The following is a 23,187-nucleotide window of genomic DNA, read 5'->3' on the forward strand; positions in this document are numbered from 1 at the left end:
GAAGCTGTTTAGACACATTGTAACAGCCCAATACCCCTCCATCAGGGTTACACTGCACACCAGTTAGCATCACACAGATGTGTCTTCACAAGCCATTTACAGCTCACATTTTTGGAGCCCAAATTTGCAATTGGTTGTGCGGGGATCCATTTACTTTTTCAAAATGCGAAACCTAGACAGAGTCTCATGCTCCCAGATATATCAAGGACAACTATATGAAACCTATGGGGGTTGGGGGAAGAGACTTTAAAGTGACATGTTTCAGAGTAACAGCCATGTTAGTCTGTATTCGCAAAAAGAAAAGGAGTACTTGTGGCACCTTAGAGACTAACCAATTTATTTGAGCATGAGCTTTCGTGAGCTACAGCTCACTTCATCGGATGCATACTGTGGAAGCTGCAGAAGACATTATATACACACAGAGACCATGAAACAATACCTCCTCCCACCCCACTCTCCTGCTGGTAATAGCTTATCTAAAGTGAGCATCAAGTTGGGCCATTTCCAGCACAAATCCAGGTTTTCTCACCCCCCCCCCCAAACTCACTCTCCTGCTGGTAATAGCCCATCCAAAGTGACCACTCTCTTCACAATGTGTATGATAATCAAGGTGGGCCATTTCCTGCACAAATCCAGGTTACACTAATGCTTTGAGCCCTCCCTCCCGCCAGTTCTGCAAAGGACACTAGCACTACAGTCCTGGTGCTGGCGTGAGCATGGCCCCCAAGACCCTAAAGAGGTACTTTATTCCAGAATGGGGACACTAAGGGGGACTGCATTTGTAACTACCCCCATTTGATGGTATGCTAGCTACATCATTCCACAGGCTGCCTGTTAAAACAAACTGTGTTTATGTGAACACACAGCCATAGCTCTGAACAAACACAATTACATGGACAAGACAAATTTCAGAGCTATGTGTATATTACCTCCTGATTGTTACCAACCCTATGTGTATTCAGTCTTCTTCCTGGGGCAGAGAAGTTTGGATTAAACATTTCATGCCCTTTGGACAGCTCACACAGCCACCAATTAAAAAAAACCAACAACTCCCCTCCCCCTCCCCCTCCCCCAGTCTCCCTCTCCTCAAACAACACACCCACGAGCAAAGTTTTTAGATACAGCCCTCTGTCAGGTCACTTTTAGAGAAAGTTTTGTACCACTTTGCTGTGATAGAAAGATTTTTGGCACCTATGTCTTTGTCAACAAAAGGCTGAGTAGTGCTAGCTGTGGCCTTTTCAGAGGTGAGGAATAAGTTTCTTTTAGGTGTGGCACGCACCCATTCCAAGTCATGCAATGTCTCTATTTGAAAAAACCTACATATTGGAAGTAGTATAGGTCTCCCACTTTACAAGCTTAACTTGTAATACAATCTATGTGAGGAAATGATGCATTGTTAAAAGGGGAGTAATGAAATTGGGCTCTTCTACAGGCAACCTCCCTGTTTTCCAGTTTAGCTAAGCGTACTTTGTGCAAAGAATCATTTGTCATGGCATAGTGTGGCATAACATTCTACCACATGGTTATTTCTAGCAGGCACTTAACCTGCTACTGATTTGGAATAGAGTTGTTTACCCCATTGTCCCTGCCCTAGTGCCTACAGGTTTGGTGTCATTTTTTCCTTTCCATTATTTCATTAATCTTTAACAGGAGAATGCATAAGTGAAATTGCACTCTACAGGACACAGGTATCCAGTTTGAGCTATAATACTGGAAGGATTTCAATGCACTCCATCCTCTGTTCTCTACCAAGAAAGAGAAGTCACACCACCTACGTTGCCCAAATTTCATATTTTGTGCATTAACACACCCAAAATCTGTAACTAGTGCTACAGCATAAATTACAGATCAGATTATGGAAGCACATATGGGTCTATGAAGAAAAAATTGTAGCTTCATGAGAAATAAGTGGCCAACATGTCCTTTGCAGTAAACAGTAACACCTTTAATTTGGAAAAAAAATTTGTAGGTTGATGATTGTAACTGACACAGCTTATTGCTTTTTAACTGTTCTTCATTTAAAAAAAGACCCTACCAAACACCTTTCCAAAGCAAGGTTAACAAAAACAGGTCAAAATAAAAGATCAATCATTAGTTTCTCCATAAACAAGAGTACAGATTACGTGTAGCCTAACTTCTTCTCTCTGTTTTAGCTGCATTTAGTTTTTCTTGGGGAAAACTGGCACAGGTGTGAAGATTGTAGCATTTCTCCACTTTATTCTTCTTCTACACCACGCTTTGGTGGGGGGGAAGAGAGGGACAGTATGGAGATGATGTAGGAGAGAAACTGACTTTCCAGGTGTGATGTGCAGACAGCACCCGTGGAACTTAGTGTACTTAATGTAATTACAGGGGGGTTGATGCATTGGCAATATTAGTAATGTTTTTATGGTCATGCCCATTGACTGCAACACACTAAAAGTGGTTAATACTGAAATATTATGGAAAAGGAAGTGGCTTCTTGTTGATTATTCTGTTCTTGAAGAAAATCACCATTTTCTGCCCTTAGTATCCTCCTTTACTTTCCAAAGCATTAGTTCCATACAAGCAGCAGCATCTTCACTAGAATCATGGCCACCAACTAGGAAGGAACAAAGCATATTCATATTTAAAAAGTAGTAAACAGCAATGTTTTTCCATTAGATAGTGTCCATCACAAAAAGACAATAGAGGAAATGAACATAGTCAACATTCAAAAAAGTCAATTATTCTAAAACTGACTGATTCAGAGAGCCCGGCTTCACTACTGGCTAGTGAACTATAGGATGGAAAACCAGCAACATAGCAAATAATATTTACATGAACCTGGGACATCTGAGTATACTGTGTATACAGGTATTGTATTTAAAACAATTTAGTGACATGAGAAAATAGAGGAGGGAAGAGAAACAGAAGTAAAGACAAAAAAAATCCCACATGAAAGGTGGCGTTCCAGAATTACGTAACTGGCGTACAGCAGTAAAATTAATTCAGGAATGGGAAGTTGGAGGGGCAATAACTGAGGGTGAGAAGGTTAGTGGCATGATCTATGTCAGACACTTATTTACCCATCATTTGTGAGATAAAGCATCCCTGCTTATGGAGAAACGGGGAAAAAAAATCACTGAATGATCAATTGTCTTAAGTATGCAGCCTTGAAAAATACTCTAAGGTAAGTTTGCTTGTTACTAATGATGTAATACTTTTCCATATGCAGTTTGTTAGGGCTCCTGTGTTGTTCACACACATCCTATCAAACATAGGGACCAAACCTGAATATCTTGTAGGAAACCGGTAACAAAGTTGAAATTCAGTATTTAGACTGATATGACAGGAATTTACAAAAAGCACTTCCATAACAACATGTAAGGAGTAATGAACTCTTCAGCAGTGATAGTGAAATATCAATAAAAATGAGTATTTAAACCTAAAAAATGGTAGAACTACCTCATATGGAGTAGCTAAACTGAAGTTAGCATTCCCTGACCTTCTGTCAGCTGTACTTATCCATGATTTTAGGAGAACAGAAAGATGTTTGGACTGTACCCTACGCTGGAAAAATGATCAAGTCTGGCTTTCAACAATCCACATGCATCTATTATATCTTGACTGTCTCAGCTACTCATTGCACAGTTCAGTTAATTTATATCTTTGCAAGTCTACTTTAAAATGAAAGCATCTAGCTAGGAAGGTAGGATAGTAATGCACTGCTTTTATAGTAAAACTAGACACATCTGCCTCTGCCCCACACAAAATGAAAAGTTCAACACCTGGCCTTAGGAGTGAGACCACCTGATAGAACGTCCTGCTGGGAAAATTGAACTTCAAAAATAGCTAAAGCCAAATCTAAAAATAGAAGTTTATAAAAGTTAAGAGGAATGGTCTGGGGTAAAAAGATTTTTCCCCCTCCAGATACACATTTGCAGCTCCTATTGACTTAAATAAAAGTTGTTCATGCCTGTTTTGTCATTAACATTTTTCAACAACGGGGAAAAAAAAAATGAAGCTCCAGTGGCTAGCAATAAGATTTCAGAAAGTTTAGGAGGCTGTAAAATCTATTCCTTTTCCAGTCTTCCTTGAAGCATTTAAACCTGCAGAACTCATTTCCTATTTGTCCTTCAGAACCTGCAGGCAGCCATTCTTTTTCCTTGTCTTTGCGCTAATGGTGGGCATTTCCATCTGGTAGCATGAGGCAAGGTGGTTGATGGCGGATGTTGTCCAACGCAGACAGAACTGTTTGGTTTCATGAGATTTATAGACAACAGAACAACTAGCACAGAAGCTATTAAAATAAGCCACCATATAAAATAGCGGTGGTTCAAAGGCTAGAAACAAGCTTTAAACAGAATTACATATACCATATAAAAACAACAACATCTACAGGGAAGTGTGATATGCGTACAAACAAAAGGAGGAGTTCATACCATTTAAGAAGATGAGCTAGTTTCTTTTTGCATAGTGCCTGCTTAACTCACTGAAGTGGCAAAATTTCCATTAACTCAAAGGAATCAGGGAAGAACAATAGAGAGGTATTGATTCCTGAATCTTGTACTTTTCAGATACACTGGAAGAACTATAATTTGCACAAGTTAAGATAATAAAATACAACCAAGTAGCTGCTCTGTAATTACTTTATGTTGTATTAAGTACTGTCTCATCTCCAAACAAATTACAATGTCATAACATGATATGGAGGCCTTTCAAAGACCTTTTGTATCCTACACAAAAACACTTAAAGTTGTCTTCATCATATTGCAAGTTTCTTCCATAAGAAAGCAATATTTGAGCAAACAGGAGGCTTTAACTTCATGAATTTAGTTCTGACCATTTTCTACCTTTGTTCGTATAAGTTTGCATTGCTGGTTACCAGTTTAATTACATATTTATTGACTATTAATGAAATTCTCAAACACTCAGAACTACCTTTATCCAGGATGTTGATACACTTAAAAACTTGGAGACTGAGATCTGAAAGTGAAGAACCCTTGTAAATGCACCACTTCGCTAATTACCTAATAAATTACATAATAGCTTAATAGATGTACATTTCTTTAAAATTATGTTCTAGGAAGGTTTGCAATGAGTTTAGCTATATGGAAAGACAGACAGACAACCATTTGCTAAAAGAATTCCTCGTCCCACAAAAAAAAAAAAAAAAAAAAAACCAACCACACCCCGCAATGAACACTGGAGAAAATACTTTCCATTTTTAAAAAGTTTGATTTAAATCTAATTTAACAAATTAAGTTGAAAATTCCCAGAAGTTCAAACATCACCCACAGATTGCATCCTGCTAGTTTGGGGAAGAGAGACTTCTGCATTCTCTGAATCTCTGCTTTAAGTGAAAAACTGAACCCAGCCTTAATGTAGAGATGCTACGGTACCTCTATAATTACAAAGCTCTAAGACAAGGCAGTAGCCAAGAAAAAAGATTCAAACACAGAAGTTCAAAAGGGACAAGTCATCTTCTGTCAGATATTTGCTTAGGAGAGATCAAAAGCAGAATACTTTTAACTATTTGACTGATTAAAACTATTAAATGGAAGACAAACATTGTTGACTACGAAGAAAGTCGTTCAGGATGTGACTGAACATTTCCACATTAGCTCTGGACACCACCACTTGTTTTATAGTATCCAAAAGTGTGCTAGACACCTCATTTCGGACATGTTCCCTGCCCCTGAAGTGCTCACAATCTAACACTGGGCATGACAGAGTGGGCATAACAATAGGAAGGAACTCAGATGAGGAAGGAGTCAAGTAAAAGCAACAAGATCATGCCATTACTTTGGCTAATTATGTGCGGACGTTTTCTGTTTGATTAGCTATTATTAAAAAGCCTATTAATATTAGATATTGATTCACATTTTGTAGGCACTACAGAAATTAAGTTTCAAGGAAACTACGCCTAACAATTTAATAATTTAAACTTGTGCAGTATGGAATTTAGAAGCCAAGGAATGTGAGATCACAGAGCAAGAGTATCTTTGGAGAATATTTTCCTTTACATCAAACTAAATGTTTATTGAAAGGAAGCCTTCAACTTATCATCTAGACCACATGATCACAGACACTTGCAAATTAGGAGCCTCGTAGACCTGGAGTTTGAGTGCAAATGCATTCAGATAAAAGAGTTCAAAACTTGTACAGGTTCAAAACTTTTGGCCGAATTAGTTTAGCCAAAAATGTTTGAGTGTAATTATATTTTAAAAAAGGAAAACTAAAATATAAGCCTTACATTTAGTAGCCCTAATGACATCCATTTTCTTTGTCCTCAACTGTTATGGCAGATTAATATAGATTCAGAGTCAAACATAATTACTTGGGGGAAAAAATGTAGGTTAAGATAAATGAGATCCTTCATGGTTTATTTTTAAGGTAGGCAGGCTATTGGCTCCAGAGGATACCAAAAATCTTGCATCTAATGGTTCTACTCATTTGAAATACAGTCCAGCTTCCACGCAGTGTTGCAGCTTAAAGGTTGTGCCTGCTCTTCCTTGGAATTCCCTTTTTGCCCCTTTTCCTCCCCAAGCACCCTTATGTGTCATTCATTTGGACTGCCATACAGCAAATAGAAGCACTCTGAAAATGAGAACTGTCAGCCAAGACAGCATTTGAAGAACTGTGTTAAAAAGCTAAATTCAAAAGTGCTAATCTGAAGTACTGTTGGCAGTTTCAATTTTTTTTTTTTTTAAATACTCAAAAAAGTGTGCCTGGGAACTCATTAAAATAGTGCTTTCAATCAGATGACTAATAATGTACAGCACGTCTCATTTTATTCTATAGAAGTAATTGTACATGTACACTGTATGTAGTTTTACTGATTTTTCTTTTAAGCCCAATTAAGCAATTCACTTATGATTTTAAAACTGAAATCCAATGAAATTTTAAGGATGGTATTTTGTATCCTAACAAAAAACCTTGTGTGTCAGGTCTCTAGCTAGCATATGTGAATCTGTGTTTAAAACATGCATGTAAAATATTTATCAGCCATAACCCATTATGTTTTCCATTTTGCCTCTCAGACATTTTTTTACTCCCTCAAATTGGTTTTCCCTCCTTTTAGTGCTACTTGTAGATAGCATGATTTCCTTGCTCATATATTTCTATACATTTGATACATACATTGGTTTTGTATAAAGAATTTTGTTTAAAAAACTGAAGTCACTGTTAGAACTTTTCCCTCTAGGAGAGAAAAAATACTAAAAAATTACTGAATGTTACATTTGATAATTGGACTAAAAGTAATCCTCCAAAATAACTGACATGTGCATAAATGAAAATGGTTGAAACATAGGTACACAAGTTGCACTTTGAAAGTTAATTCCCGCTGGGAGAGAAAATGGAGAAGAGAACCTCAAAAGTGAAGAAATGTTAAAGTGCAACCAATGTAAAATGCAATCTTACACAAGATCCTATACCTTAATTTGTGAAATTAAGAGTGTCATTTCCACAAAGAAAAAAGTAATAGTTGGCAAGTTAAACAGTGAAAATTTTGCCTTTACTTGCACATCTACACTTGTAGTATTTTATGTATATACTACAATGAACACTGCAAATACTGAGGCAATTTCATCTAAGACAAAGTTAGCAAGTTTTTAAAAGGGCAACAACCGTACTATTAGATTAGGTTGTTGCTTGGTACTTTTCCTTTTATTATGCAAATCACCAGTGGTTTATATAGAAACTAAAATAAGCTCCTACCATCATCTTGAATAATTCGTCTGAGGTAATCAGCCATTAGATTTCTAAGTGCTCTTTTATGAGGCAAGCCTAGCCGATGAGGAAACACCACTGCTGTGTCCACAACAGTGTTATGAATCAGCTGTTAAAAAAAATTGCAGTGGTCTATGTTAAGTACGTCCGTGATCACAAGTCCAATTACATTTTTCCTTTAATAAAATAAAACTGTTCTTAAAAATTATCTCATGGTTAAAGCACTGCCTCTGTCACTCTTCTTATAACCCATTTCCTTCATTAAAACCTTAAACTGGTCTCATCCTTGATTTCTTCATGCTATTCCTGTTCTCTGTTTTATCTGGCCTTATTAGAGTATAAATTCTTAAGGGCAGGGGCTGTCTCTATATGTTCTGCAAAGTGTTATGTATATTACATGATTTAGACATTAGTTGACTGTACATCAAATTAACAATCAACTCTATTTTTAGGCTACAAGCAAATATTTACCACTTTTTATTCTTGCCAGAAAACTGTATGAAAAGCACCCTGATGAGTTCATATGTAGTATAAAAAAATTCATAATTTTAGCTTCTGACTATTAATCAATGGCAATGACTCCCTACTAGGATTGCCAAATGCTTTTTTCTTTTTTACTTTTGGCTGAAATCTTCCATAGAGTACTAGTGCCTTTCACAGGTTTAAAAATAACTAGTGTCAGTGCAATAAATTCTGTTAGAAACCTGGGTACTGAATACATGCAGCAAGCAGTTTTATGTTTAACTATGCTTGCTTCAGCAGTGATTCAGTACAAATATATGCTCAATTATTTAAGTGTGCACTGACTGTTTTATGGCAATTATAAGCGGTTGGCGAATTCACTAGAGTTTATGCTAAAAAGGCAAATAGTAGCAGATTTCCCCCCCACCCCCATTTAATAAGAAGGAAAATATAATGCAAGGGTGATGTGAAACTGCATAGTTAAAAGCACAAAAAAAGGAAAAGTGAAATTTTCAGTGAAGTTTTCTTGCTTGTGTTGTGTCTCTCTCTATTCTGTATCTAAGTATGAAATGAATAGCTTTCATATCACTGATTTTATATAAAAATGATAAAACACAGCATGTGTAATGCTGACAAATTAATCTGACAAAATCTTAAATTTCCTAATTCATTATTTTAACTGGCCACCATTATATCCTGTAATAAGTTCAGTTCTATTCTAAAGATATTCTCCTGAAGACCAGCTGCTTTGAAGTTAAAGTTAATGACAGCACAGGTTTAAAAAAAGTCTTGTAGAAATTTCATAGAACTAATGCTTAAATGTTTTACCTTAAGAGCAAATAAATCATTTTCTAAGCTGTGTCCAATTAAAATAGTATCTGCACTGAATAAGTTTAGCAATATTGCCTGCACATCCCGAATAGATGACGTAATGTTCTTCAAGTCCTCTTCTGTCACTCCAGAAAATCTAAGATAGATTTAAAAGAGCTTCAGTAAGTGAGAAATATAGCAAGTGAACAGTGGGAAGAGATAGTCTCTGGACTCCTTTTTGTAGCATTCATATTAACTCTAGCCAGCTTTGGAACCCAGTAGACCAATTTTTATTCTCCTCTCCAGAATAGGTGAAGGATAATGAGGTTACTGGCTTTGGCCCTACTTTCAGAAAAAATACTGTGACAGCTGGCTGCAGATTGTCCACATAAGCCTAGAATGAAGGAGGATTTGGGGTACTACAAGGACACAAGTCCCACTATTGAGAGAAATTGAAGCAAGAACCACAGACTGGGTATTTTTTGGGCTTCTTCCTCCTCCTCTTTGATCATGAATCAGAGCAGGTAAAAAGCAAAAGCCTCTAAAAAGGTTGCCTTGCCTTAAGACATTTGCTGCTACTTCAGCAAAGGCACAAAATCAAAACTTTGGAACGGAATGCATGAGGATCCTGAGGAGGCTGGAGCCAAAAAACTTTTGCATCCAGGATGGATGCCTCTTGCCTGACTGGCAGGCAGGGAGATGGGACATGGGACATATACAGAATCTGCATTAATAGCAGTCACATTTCATCAAATCTTACTCCAGTATATTTTAAAGTTTGTTATTTAAAAGTTGTGATGCTTCAGACAGGGATCACAAACAACAACATCTCTAGATTTTTAAGTAAAGTCACATGAAAATGCAGCTATCCGTTTGGGGAAAAACAGGGAAAAATTTACATAATGTAGAAAAGAGGTTTTTGTTTAACTTAAAGCCGGTAGCCAACTGTTTTGTATCCAAATTTACCTACAATAAGTAGAAGAAACAGCTTTAAAAAAGTAAATATAGAAAATATATCCTGAACTTCTCAGAACTGAGTTTTTTTTCCATTAAAATCAACAGTTTGAATTAAAGCACTATCATCTTCAAATGTTATAGGGTTTTTTTTTTTGTTTTTTTTTTAAAAATACACATACCTAGTATTATAGTCTATGATTTCATTATCTGGTTTAACAAGTGTATCATAGGCAACCTGTAGGTTGGAATCAACCACTGTCACTCTAGTAAGTTCCAGACCTTGTGTTGTGTAACACTAAAAGAAAACAAAACAAGTGTTAAATGAGAATTTAGAGTGTGTCACCTCTGTGCCTTTTGCTCTTTATACAAGGTATGTAACATTAAGGAACCACACAGTTACTGTGGGGTCCAAATAATAGTTATACCTACCCTTTCCTGCAGCCACACTTTTAAGAAGTTTTGTTTCCCTTCCAAAAAAACCAAAAAAAACCCCGCAAAACGCAGATTGCCACAACAGTTAAGTTTCTCTATATTGATTCCATCTCTATCTTTCCTTAAGGAATGAGCAGTCTCTGGATGTCGTAACAGCAGTCAAGTTTTATTTAGGTAATACTAAACAGCCTCCAATATGGTGGTATTCTTCATTAGATAGAATGCACCCAGTTCAGCCTAAATCTTAATGAAAACCCATTCCACCACTTCTTATTCCTAGAACAGAATTATACACAGTATTTCCTATGAAGCAACATTCAAAAGTAGCTGACAAATATTTGGTTTGAGCTAATATTTCAAGAAGCCTAAAGTTAACCATACCATCTCACAGTCGAGTGCAAACACACCATGATTTCCATCAGCTGGAGTTAATTTGATAAACGTCTTCACAAAGCCTTCCAGGTTTTCCTTTCGGCCATCATGGACATGGAGCTGTGAAGTTTCCATTAGCATTAAAATGTGATTAGTAAGTGTCTTATTGCTATGCCAGCATAACCCCATATTATAGATAGTGGTCCTACACTGATGTGAAAATCTCCCCATCCAAACGTAGCTAGATCAAGGGAAATTTTTCCATCAACCTAGCTGCATCTACACTGGGGGGTTAGGTTAGCATAGTTATTTCATTCAGAGATGTGGATTTCACACACCTCTGGGCAATGTAAATCTGTCAACCCACATTTTAAGTGTAGACCAAGTGTTATTCAAATTGCTGAGTGTGTAACTTATCTTTGATACAGACTAAAGTTAAACAAGAGAGCCTTTTATTTAACATTCTCCACTCAACCTACTAACTCTTAGTATAGAAACCTAAATTTCTGTAAAGATAGTGGTTCGTAAACTGTGATCTATGACAACTGGTGGGCCATGGGTAACTGGCTGGTCACAAGGTGCTGGCTCTTTTTTTTTCCCTGAAGAAAGAAATGAATTGAGGAGAAGGGCACATAAAAATAAGCAAAATTAGACACTATTCTTTTTGGAAAAAACACCCTATTTATATTAGAAATAGCTGAAACAATACAATTACTTTCCTATTACATTTCCATGAAAATAGCCACAGGGCTATTTTGTGATCAGAAGTACACATCCCCTGCTGTCAGAGTGGAAAGGGAAGTGGGTCCTTGAGACACTTTCTTAATATGTGATCCCCCCTGTGAAAAAATTTGAGAAGCAATGCTAACATGTTCCTACCTTTGCAACCTGGCATCCAGGAGACCCAACTACTCCTTCACAACAGCTATACCGTGTTTCCAAGCCACCAGGAACTGCCATAAAAGTGAAAGGAAAAATCAAAAAACAGTCAAACAGCTGAAACAAATCAGTACTTGTTTGGAATAAGCAGTTTACTTTTCCATCGGTCACTACAAAATAATAAAGTAAAGTTTAATTTTGATTTCTTTTTCTACTTTGAGTGAATGTAAAATTTCTTTAGTAAATGAAGTTAACCATGCCAGAAGTTCGCCCCATTTTCTTCAACTCATGTAGACTTCCCAGGGTCATTCTTGGGCTGAGGCTAGAAGATTCAGTAAATGGTCATCTCTAGTTTAGATTCTAAATTATATATTTATTACATACAAAAAAAACCTACATTAAGTAACATTTTTCTATGTGGCAAAGACAAGGACTTACGACACACTGCAAAAACTTAGGTTGCTTGTGAAGCCTTAATTCTGTCCCTTTGAATGTATGCATTACAAGATCTAAATACTGGCATTTCTTAACTTTTGCATGCTTGATATTTCAACCTAGATAATGTTCTTTAATTTTTTTTGTTATTTGTTGGTGTTTTGTTTTTTAAATAAAAATGTAAACACAAATGATATTTTGTGCAACCCTACTAAGCCCTTCCCCTCCCCCCCAAATCATGCATCATTAGTTGATTTTGAATCCTGAACCTTGGGCATTGCAGCACAAATTGAGCTACAGGATTATTTATATTAGCTGGCACCAGAATACGACGGAAATAGGCCACCTGCTGTATCTCAGAAAGGGCCTTGAGGGGAGCCAGGCCTGGCCCTTCCCACTTCTATATCAGGAAGAAACAGGAGCTCCTTCCTCATGTGCTGCCCCCTGATGGGGGAAAGAATGAACCATTGGGGCAATATGCTGGTCTGGGAAGGGTGAGTCCCACAGCTGAAGTGACTAAAAGGAAATGGTGATTTTCAGAAGCTTCTCAGCCAAACCTGAAAAGAATTTCATGAGGCAAAGAAAAGGCACTACCCTGACTCCAGGGCTTTCTCCCTGCTGAGTTTCAAATGCCGGTTATAAACAGTAGGGTATTACTGCTTCTCAAAAGAAATGAAAAAGACCTTTTAAAACAAACAGTATTAAAACAACTTAAATAAAGGGGTCACTACCAGCTCCACCTATAACAAAACTTTCCTCAAGCAAGAGACATGTTTTAATGCATCTGTACTTGACTCCATGGTGGTGTGTCCAGGTCAGTAGAACCCAGGCTTCTTACACCTGGAAATTTGATATGTTGTGTGGTATCCACAATCCCCAGTGCACAGCAGATATTTCTAGTTTTATCTGCATCCCAATCCAAGCACACTTCAAGATTGTAAACAGGATCATAATATGAAACATTAGCCATTAAAAAGTTTTTACATGATTTTTGATTGTGGCTTACATCAAGAGTGAACACCAACTATACTAACCTTTTTGTCTTAGTACTCTACCAGAATGGTAGTTGCATTCTTCTTTACGAATGTGCTTTCCTGAAGCAGTAACGGTGTATATTTCTCCACATCTACAACATACTCTCTTGGAAGCTGAAAGTAGTATGATAGTTCAAGGACTAATTAAAATTCAGCCTTGAAATAATTCTATTTGCCCATTAGAAAAGGTTTCCTCACTCTGGACAAGTGAAACAATATAAGATTTTCTTCCTTTTCAGTCATCAGGGTAAGTGATAGGCACAGTAACTACTTGCCTAGATAAGTAAATACATTTTTATGACAAGTTTTTCAAGGCTGGTCAAGTTAATGACAAAAAAACATTTTAGCACTAAAATAAATATGAATTCTTGCAGCATAATTCTGATATATGCATCAGTTATAAGAATTTAAAAAAAGTTTATTCTTAACAAGAAAGCCTTTTTTAAAAACTCACAAATTCAATTCTTGAAGTATCTTTTATTAATCCAACTACTTAAGTCAAAGACTCTCGAACCTTTCTGGTTTACTAATTCAGCACTGTGGACAGAATACGCAATTCTGGGCAAGAATTTCACTCGGGAATAGTTCTACTAAAATTAATGGAATTATTTGAGAGTAAAACCTAAAGAATTTTGTAACTGCAACAATCAGGGTCCAAGTAGTTACCTAACACTATTGTACACAAATATCAATACAATATATACCAGATAACTTTTTTTGGTAAGTTAAGAGGAAGAAGTTTTGTCTGAAAAAAAATTCAGTTTCCATATCAACTGTTATAGATAAACATTTACAAATTCTGGTTTCATTTACTTACCATCAGATACAGCTGTTTTTGTAATTCCATTACTTAATATAGCACTGCCAGGTTTTTCAGGATTTGGTTGTGGGTAGCCACTCTCATGCAATTGTTCCTCAGTCAGAACATAATCTTTTAGAATTCTATAGAGAACAATTCCTGTAAAATCTAACAGCATTTAAGACTGGTTAGGGCAGGTAAGACAACGAATTTCAAAAACAAACATGAATTGGACATCTTAGATGCACATTTAAGGTTTTGCTTCAGTTATACGCAATCATTTTACAGTTTGTTTACCTGATCACATCTCTGACAGCAACCAAAACTAACAAAACACAAAACCCTACGTAGAGTAAGATATTAAAATGACTTCCAACAAGTTACTACTTAACACTAACAAAAGGTTGCTTTTCAGATTATGGTTTTGCATTCTCATTTCAGATAGAAATTCAATTCTTTCCTTGTCTTTAAAAAGAAATCTGAAACATCAGTGATTTGAAAAATAGCATCCTCATTCTGTTTTAGAAGTTGGTAGTATGTTGGTCATGGGTGGCATTTGGGGCTGATATGTAAAAAAAAAAAAAATCTAACAATAGGAGAAGGACCAGGAAACTCTGAATGAAAGTTTATTTAATGTTGAAAAAAGTTGCCCCAGTTTATATGTAAATGGGGGAAGTTACATATTTTAGGTAAGAACTATCAGATTGTTTTACCATTCTTCTCTTCCAATTTTCTAGATCCAGTTGCATTAGTACATCTGCTGCCACAAGACTGCCCTAAAAATAGAAACACACTTTGAACAGATTTTTAAATCTTTTAAATGGCATGTTCAAACTTCAGATTTCCTGTGGCAGTTACAGTGAAAGTATTTTTTAAGAATTAAAAACATTGTATATCCTTGGTAGCTTTTTAGAAGCATTTTACACCAAAATAATTTAAATAAAATCATCAGTAATAAGGCAAAATAGAATGATCTTTATCTCTGTCAGACATCATCACTCCTTTCTCCCTCCCCGCTCCCCTACATAATTTCTTACCATTTGGAGAGAGACTACCTTGATCCCTCAGCTTTTTAAGGGTGTTCACAGCTATGTTCAGATACATATTTTTACTGCCACAACGATCATAAATTGCTTTTTCTTCTACCAATGCCTACATTTAAAAGAGTAAGACAAAAATTTAAGGGCATATAGCTTATTGTAAATTTTGCAGAGCTGCGTTAGTCAGAATCTAAGACGGTTTTGCAGTCAGAACTGACAACAATTTCAAGCTGAAGTGTCCTAGAAACTTAAGTGCTACATCAATCATATACAATAATATTTTAATAAGTTGTATAAATATTTGGAAGTAATATTTAGAAAAAACTCCATTTCAGGAATTGGAAAGTTAAGTCAGGCCCTTGAAAGTGAACACACCTCTGAGTGAAAATAAAAGTGATACTTTAAATCAAATCCTAAATATAAATTTATAGATAGGGATTACTGAAATTTTATCTTGCAAATAGATGAAATTGAAGAATATAAAGAGCACCATTATACAACACTAAAAAGTCTAAAGATTTTCTTGCATAGAAGGAAAAATAATAGTCAAGGTTTCCTTTGGAGACTATGACACTCGGGGACAGATATTAGCAATACCACAGAGCATCCCAGAAGAAGTCAGTAGATGCTATAACATTTTTAGGGCTAGGAAAATTTCCCCAAGCGTCCTCCTGTAAAGGTGTAGAAGTGGAAGAAGCTGAACGACATCAAGCAATTTGACAGAAGAGGAAAGAAGAGCTAATGAGATAGGTTTGTAGACTGAATGTGCTGCAGTGAACCTGGCTTTCTGCTTTGGAAAACACTTGACAGCAAAAATTTGTTCCTTTCTTCAGAGGCAACAACTACTTCCCCTCTCCTTGGTTTTACATGTGGCAAATTCGGGGGGGGGGGGGGGGGTGGAGAAATCAGTAAGAGACCATGGGCTTGTCTTCACTACCAGGGTAAGTCGTCTTAAGTTACGCTACACCAGCTATATGAATAACGTAGCTGAAGTCAACGTAGCTTAGATCGACTTACCCCGGAGTCTTCACTGTGCTGCGTCCATGGGAGATGCTCTCTGGTTGATCTCCCTTACTCTTCTTGGAGAGGTGGAGTACCAGGATCAACCGGAGAGCGCTCTGCTGTTGATTTAGCAGGTCTTCACTAGACCTGCTAAATTGACCCCTGCTGCATAGACTGCAGCAGCATCAATAGCCCTGTAGTGAAGACCATCCCTGAGGGTAGGAAAATGAAAGAATAAAACAGTTAAAGAATAAAGGAAAGAAATTAGGAGAATTTGAAGCACAGAAACAAGGAACAACTGAAAACAATGAGGATACCTGAAGAGAACAAATACTAGGAAGACACTGAAGAGGAAATACTTAAACAGTAAAGAAATATTATACCTTAAAAACATATAGTGAAAAAGACAGAATACACATCAAGGTATACAATACAGTATTGTAAAAGGAATACCGTGAAGGGAGAAAACAAGGAAACATAGCAAGTTATTTTATTTTTAAGAGCAACATCAAGATGTTACAATGCGTGTTTTCACTAGAAATTGAATTACAGGCATTTACCTGGGACCCTAGCAGAATGGCTTCACAGAAGGCCCTCAAATTTGCAATAATCAAGAAATTTGGGTCACACTGAAGATGTTGCCCAGGCTGCTAGTGCCCATGAGCCCATCCTAGAGTAAATTTAAACGTATTTACTTGGGATGGGGTGGGCAGAATAATAGAATATCTAGGGAAATCAATGACCTGGACCATTGTGGCTGCTTTTTGAGTGAGGATTGTTGCCAAACAGGTGACTACAAACATGAATGGCATTCAGGTATTAATTTCTTCACCTGGGAGTCCCACTCATAAAAGATGTAAATGCCTACATATTTTAAAAGGGAACTGTTTCCTGTATGATAGCTTCCAAGCATTTCAACAAAGTATATTTTACACTTGGACAAACATGAGAGAAGTGGATGGGGTAAGGAAGAAGAGAAAAACCAAGTAAATTGCTAGTTTGTCTGCTAATGACTAGATTTTCAAATGGCTTACACACATACTTGATTTTAATGGGTCTTTTCTCAAGGTTCTTTAACATTTTCCCCCGACCACGTATAGCAAACAACATGTGTGCATTTACTTAAACTTTTAAAAAGTGTTGTACATCTTCAAAGCTTCTCTTCATAACTAATACAAACCTTATCAAAAGCTTCATTTACTGTTCTACAAACTTTCAAATATTCTTCAACAAAAAAGTTGACATATCGTTGTCTTGTGTCATGTGGAACTTTGGATCCAGATTCTGGAATTATAGAAGGCCTTCTCCGACTAGAAACCTTAGAGAGTACAATTAATATTTAGTTCACATGTTATAACAAGGAACTGAATAATATAAATAATTCAGTTTTTACTCAAACTAAAAAATAATAATTTAGTCCAGAATGATATATAAAAATTTTCAGCTAAAAGAGTTTTAAAAAGTCAAGAGCAAACAAAAAGCTGGGTTAGATAAAATACAGTGTTACCCTCAGGAAAAGTTACCAGCACTAGCTATCATCTAATAGTCAACAGTTTCTATTTTTGGCCTCTCTAAATATTTTTCATTCAGAACACAGACTGAAGAGACACTGCAGGAGTTAATTATTTTGATACAATCTACGAGCTTTGTCATTTAGAACAAAAGAGTTTGATTTTATTAGATGTAAGATTTTTCAACGCTTGCCATAATAGAATTTAAATTTTTGTTTAATAAGAAGTGGAGGATAAACCTGTCAAATCCAGAAGTCTAGTGTGAGAACATGCCTATTTTAAAATTTTGTCCAAACAGGGTCTATTAAGCAATCTGTTTACTTAAAACGTGTAATCTTAGTAACACTTATTCTCACAGAACAGATGGCTTTTATGTATTGATACTGAATGATCATCACCATCTAAATGATATTCACAAACATCTAGGAGTAAGTAGTTTTGGTAGAAGAGGGGGGGAAAAAAAAAAGATAAGGATACTCTCATCACCCTCTAATTTTGTTAAGTCTCTTTCTGGAAAACATGTTAGCCACAATGCCTTCCAGAAGAGCAGTTTTGAGAGAGATCAAAAAAGCAAGTGTTTGAGAACCAGGCATAAACAATTTGATACCTGGGACAGACCATCATTGAAGTGTAAATGAATTTGGTATTTAAAACCTTCAAAAATACCAAGTTTTAATCAATTTCAAACTGCTTCAGCAACACTGAAGAAGCAATCAAGTATACGGTTTTAATTGAAAGTTGTGTTTAATAGACAGCCTACAAAAGATGTTATTTTGGTGGCAGGCTGACCTACTATGCTATTACTGTACTGATTTATTCACTCTGGGTTAGGTTTTTTTTAATTTAAACTCAATTTGATGATTGAAATTCTGCTTGACATGTAGATTTTACCTAGTCTACTCTGAAGCTTAGAGCTTTAAAGTAGACTCCCATAAGTGAATTTTACTTAATCCCAAAATACTTCCTGCCTTCTGCCAATAAATCAAGATTAGAGGAATCTTTGAAAGTAAGCAAGACCAACAGTACTCTACACAGGATTTGAGCGCTCAAGATGACAGAGCACCTCTGTGCTAACACACTACAAACCCACCGCACTACTACTTGGACTCACATTAAAAGAGTTTCTATAAACCTTTCAACTTCTGCTTTCTAGGAAGAGGAAAAATCCTTTATTGAATAAAGCCAGAGAAGCCCTCCCCTTGAGATCTTGTATAAGGTAAAACAGGTCTACGCCTACAAACCTGCTATCATGCATTACCTGCTAGAATTCAAAGACGTGCTACGTTATGTCACAATATCATATGTACAAATAATTTCATATGCACTTGTCTTTATTAAGTTTAGCCAGTACAACTATAAGATTAACTATTTTACAATAGTTTTATTTGGCCTGACTAGACTAAATTAAGCTATGGAACACAGTAACACCATCACTAATTACCTTTAGGTTGATGTGAAGCTCTACCATTGGGGGGGGGGGAGGGGAAGGAGTTAGATGACAGTATTACAGTTTAACAAGTTTAGTGTGCAAGCACTGTTCAGCCTTTTAAGAAATGCTGCATTGTTAGTTGTGAGATTTTCTTTTTGGAAGAGCAGTTACCAGCAGGATATTTTGCTCTCTTCCTTACTCTCTAACTAGTAAATTCTTGGGGCAGAGTTGCTCCCTGAAACCTACCACTGGTGATTTGGCTAAGATTCCTGAAAGAAAAAATTGCCTACGTGCTGTCTGACCACCTCTGTTCAAGGTCTGCTGTATTTAGTGTAAGTAAAACATGCAACAATAATATCCAGACACCTAATCACTGCTACCTATTCCCACAAGAAACCGACCTGCAATACCCTGACATCTGCAACTTCTCAGCAGAAGGGTGATAGTTATGAGAAGGCAGGAGAATGAGCTACAGTTCTGCTAGTATACCAGTATTGCTCAAATTTAGCCACCTGTAACCACACAGACCACCATCAATTGTTAGTTTATTAAATTGACTTGAAAGCAGTACTTACTGTATGATGTGATTGTGAAATATTCAGAAAAAAGTTAACGTTTAATACTTGCATATCCTGCAGTGCTTAGCAAGCAAGACTCTGCATTAAATCAATAGGAGTTTTTCCTGATAACTGCAGTATTTGGGCACACATGTGCACATACATTTTACTACTACTATAGTACCTTAATAGGCATAGGAGCAATCCTTTTTATTGAAATATTAGAAGGTCTGCATGGCATTGCTGTTACAGCATTTCCTTGAAGGAATACATTCAGTTGACCACTGCTGGTTGCCACAGGTTGAACTTCAAGCAAATTTAAACATACTGAAACAACAGAAGGTAGTTATTACATAGTTATTCATTAAGAATGAAGTTTTACTACTCAATCCCCTTTCATCAAGTGGCAGAGACAGCAGGTTTGTATAATTTTTGGTGGTGCCCAGAACAGGTCCAAGTCCTGCCCCGCTTCCCCTCACCTGCCTAAGGCTCTGGGAAGGAGTCTGGATGTAGGAGGGGGTGCAGGCTCTCAGAGGGAGTCTGGGTGCAGGAAAGGGTTCAGGCTCTGGGAGTAAGTTTGGGAGCTGCGGGTGGCCGTGCCTGCTGATGGTCGATGTAAACAAACTGTGTCGCGGCCCGCCAGTGTATTATCCTGATGGGCCTCCCACCACTGTGCTAAATAGATCCACTTGGCACCAATTTCTACCACACTGTTGAAGGGACTAGAAAGTGAGAAGACATTTATACAGCATGAGAAACACTCACTCATCAATTACATTCTAAATTACATGTGCTCATTTGAAATTAACGAGCTGAAAAGCCAGGCTTGTACAACCAAAAATCCTTCAGGCTACATATAAAGTACTAAATTAATCCCTAGTGTAATACTTGACATCAGTGGAGTTACTACATGGAGTATTCTGGCCCAAAGGCCTTGTTAGTAAATACCTAAAATCACTAGCTGAAAAATTACGAGGAAAAAATATTTTTCCAATATATAAAGACTTTGGGCATTTGACAACACTGACTACATAGTTTCCCTTCAAGAGGGTCTTTCACATAGCAAAGAAAGAACTTTAAAAAAAAAAAAAAAAACCAAAGAACAGTTTAACAGCACAACAATTGGCAGCGAGTACTCGTTCTTTTAAAAAATTAATTTATTAGAGTTAAAGGAGGTATACTTTTAAAATTAGAATAGCGCCATGATGGTTTTAATGTCAGCATGAAAATAGAGCTATCCAAATGTTAAGTTTTTGGTATTTTCTTTCAAACTAGAGCAGTGGTTCTCAAACTTCTTTGCACTGAGACCCGCTTCTGACAACAAAAATTACTAAGGGGGTCTGGAGCCCAAGTCTCACTGCCCTGGGCTAAAGCCCTCAGGCTTTGGCATCAGCCCTGGGCGGCAGGGCTTAGGCTTGGGCCCCAGCAAATCTAACGCTGGCCCTGGCAACCCCATTAAAATGGGATCTTGACCCCCAGTTTGAGAACCACTGAATGAGAGGAAGGCTTTCAGGAAAGAAAATACATAAGGACAGGAAAGAAAGAGTGATTGCCAGGCTTTCGGGCTTCTGAGAAACCCTACATACTTGACAGTAACTTGAAACAATTATAGATGTGGAAAGTTGTTTCTTTCCAGCCCCACAAAACTGCCTTCAAACATTTTAGAGAGAACTTCACCCAAAACCAAACACAAAACTAACTGCATTAATGTAAACTGACATTAAAATGTTGACTCAACCAGGATACTCAGAATAATAAAATGAATTAAGGGTTCACTCAGGGATCCAAAACGTTTAAGAATGCTCACATTTGGAACAAAACAAGCGGATCAAAATATTTTAAAGTAATCTGAAGACCAAAATTTATTAAAAAACCTGGTTTATCCCACTTTGTGAAGCCTACAATGAATTGAGATATCATACCCATTGGTCCTACGTTTTGAATCGGAGTAGTTGACAATACAGGTACAGTTTTCTTCTGTCCAGAAGTTGCAGCAACAAAAGCCTGTCCACTTTTAACAGCAGCTGTTATCTGCACCGCCTGTTGCTGTGCCTGCAGGATTCTGGTAGGACAAGATTGCTGTGGAAGAGGTGCCTTAAAAGGCACAAGTATTTCTTTGTTGGTCTGTACCTAACGGGCATGAAAATTAGATAAAACATTTACAAAGTAGTTTATGATGGAAGACTGCATCCAAACATATACTTCCACCATCTCTTCTACATTGCTTCTCAAAGAAAATTTTTCCAACAAGACAAGCTATAGGGCCAGATTCTCAGTTGGCATAGGTTGTCAGAACTCCACTGAAGGCAGTGGAGCTCCACTAATTCACACCAGCTGAGGTTCAGGCCCGATAGCAGGGGTAGGCAAAGTACAGCCCGGGGGCTGCATCTGGCCCTTCAGATGTTTTAAGCTGGCCCTCGAGCTCCTGCTGGGGAGTAGGGTCCAGGGCTTGCCCTGCTCCACACGTGCCTTGGCTCTGCACAGCTCCCGGAAGCAGCAGCATGTCCTCCCCTCTGGCTCCTGCCCCAAGCACCGCCCCTGCATCTCCCATTGGACGGCAACCCCGGCCAATGGGAGCTGCAGGGGCAGTGCCTCTGGACAGGGCAGTATGGAGAGCCGCCTGGCCATGCCTCTGCATAGGAGCCAGAAAGGGGACATAGCACTGCTTCTGGGAAGTGCTTGAGGTAAGCGCCACCCAGAGCTTGCACCCCTGACCTCCTCCAGCGCCCCAATCCCTGCCCTGATCCCCCCTGCACTCCTCATTTCTGGCCCCACCCCAGAGCCTACACCCCCAGCCAGAGCCCTCACCCCCTCCCGCACCCCAACCCCCAATTTCGTGAGCATTCATGGCCCACCATACAATTTCCATACCCAGATGTGGCCCTCGGGCCAAAAAGTTTACCCACCCCTGCCCTATAGTCTTTATATATTTTTTTTAAATCCCACATTGCAGTTGCTTGGGTGATGAAAGTAACTTAGCTGATATCAAACACTAGAGTAAAGAACGTGGGGGAATAAAACAGTCTAGAAAATATCCAGGATTGAAACAATAAAGGACTTTAGAAATTCAAGTCAACCTTTTATAGGCTATATAAATACAAACTGAACGGCAGTTTTTGGAGAAGAGGCACAACATGCTTCCTATGTGAAAGTAAACAGTAAGTCAGAGTTTGCATAAGTTTCCCGATCATCTTCAGATAAAGATCTCTGGAGAGCATATGACCAGTAACTCAAACAGATAAAAAACACGATGCACAATACTGGCAAAATCCTCACAAGACACCTATAAACCAACAAGGTTTGGCCCTGCAGTCATCCATATGCAAACTTGCACTGAGTGAAAAATTTTAAGTTATAGGATTTTACTTGAATCGATTCAATTTAAAAAAAATTACACACACAAGTATATTATATACAGAGAGATGGCTCAGTTGGCCTGGGATACTTATAGATGTCAAGCAGAATCTCAGATTAAACGTGAAATACAGTATGTTTCATCCCTAGAAGATAAGGATAATTATCCTTTTACACATCAGTGTAATCTGATACAAGGTTATGAGTGGAGTTAGCTATATAGTACATATTACTGAAGAATATAAATCAGTAAGAGACTAGATGTTGACTCTCTGCCACACACACTAATTTGCACTTTATGTTTTACGTTTCATACTAAGAACCGAGCTCAGAACTTTGTTTCTCCTGTGACTGATATCACTAACATCTGACGGCAGTTCCCCATAATGAGTATGACAATAGTATCAGGATAAATCCTC

At 37.5% G+C, this 23,187-nt stretch overlaps 1 protein-coding gene across 1 annotated transcript in view; it reads right to left on the reverse strand.

Annotated features, from left to right (window-relative positions):
* Nucleotides 1-1,973: 1,973 nt before the first annotated feature.
* LOC141987759 (RNA exonuclease 1 homolog) overlaps nucleotides 1,974-23,187 on the reverse strand; it is a 28,983-nt gene continuing 7,769 nt past the window's right edge. The window contains exons 4-16 of the mRNA XM_074953488.1: nucleotides 21,337-21,544; nucleotides 19,599-19,741; nucleotides 17,098-17,235; nucleotides 14,913-15,027; nucleotides 14,589-14,651; nucleotides 13,894-14,043; nucleotides 13,077-13,190; nucleotides 11,608-11,681; nucleotides 10,738-10,848; nucleotides 10,104-10,219; nucleotides 8,986-9,124; nucleotides 7,684-7,804; nucleotides 1,974-2,581 (exon numbers count right to left, since the gene is read on the reverse strand). Of these exons, the coding sequence (XP_074809589.1) occupies nucleotides 2,490-2,581; nucleotides 7,684-7,804; nucleotides 8,986-9,124; nucleotides 10,104-10,219; nucleotides 10,738-10,848; nucleotides 11,608-11,681; nucleotides 13,077-13,190; nucleotides 13,894-14,043; nucleotides 14,589-14,651; nucleotides 14,913-15,027; nucleotides 17,098-17,235; nucleotides 19,599-19,741; nucleotides 21,337-21,544 (1,584 nt within the window). The 3' untranslated portion in view covers nucleotides 1,974-2,489. The remainder of the gene's footprint in view (nucleotides 2,582-7,683; nucleotides 7,805-8,985; nucleotides 9,125-10,103; nucleotides 10,220-10,737; nucleotides 10,849-11,607; nucleotides 11,682-13,076; nucleotides 13,191-13,893; nucleotides 14,044-14,588; nucleotides 14,652-14,912; nucleotides 15,028-17,097; nucleotides 17,236-19,598; nucleotides 19,742-21,336; nucleotides 21,545-23,187) is intronic.

The sequence above is a fragment of the Natator depressus genome, chromosome 5, assembly GCF_965152275.1.
Source record: "Natator depressus isolate rNatDep1 chromosome 5, rNatDep2.hap1, whole genome shotgun sequence".
NCBI lineage: Eukaryota > Metazoa > Chordata > Testudines > Cheloniidae > Natator > Natator depressus.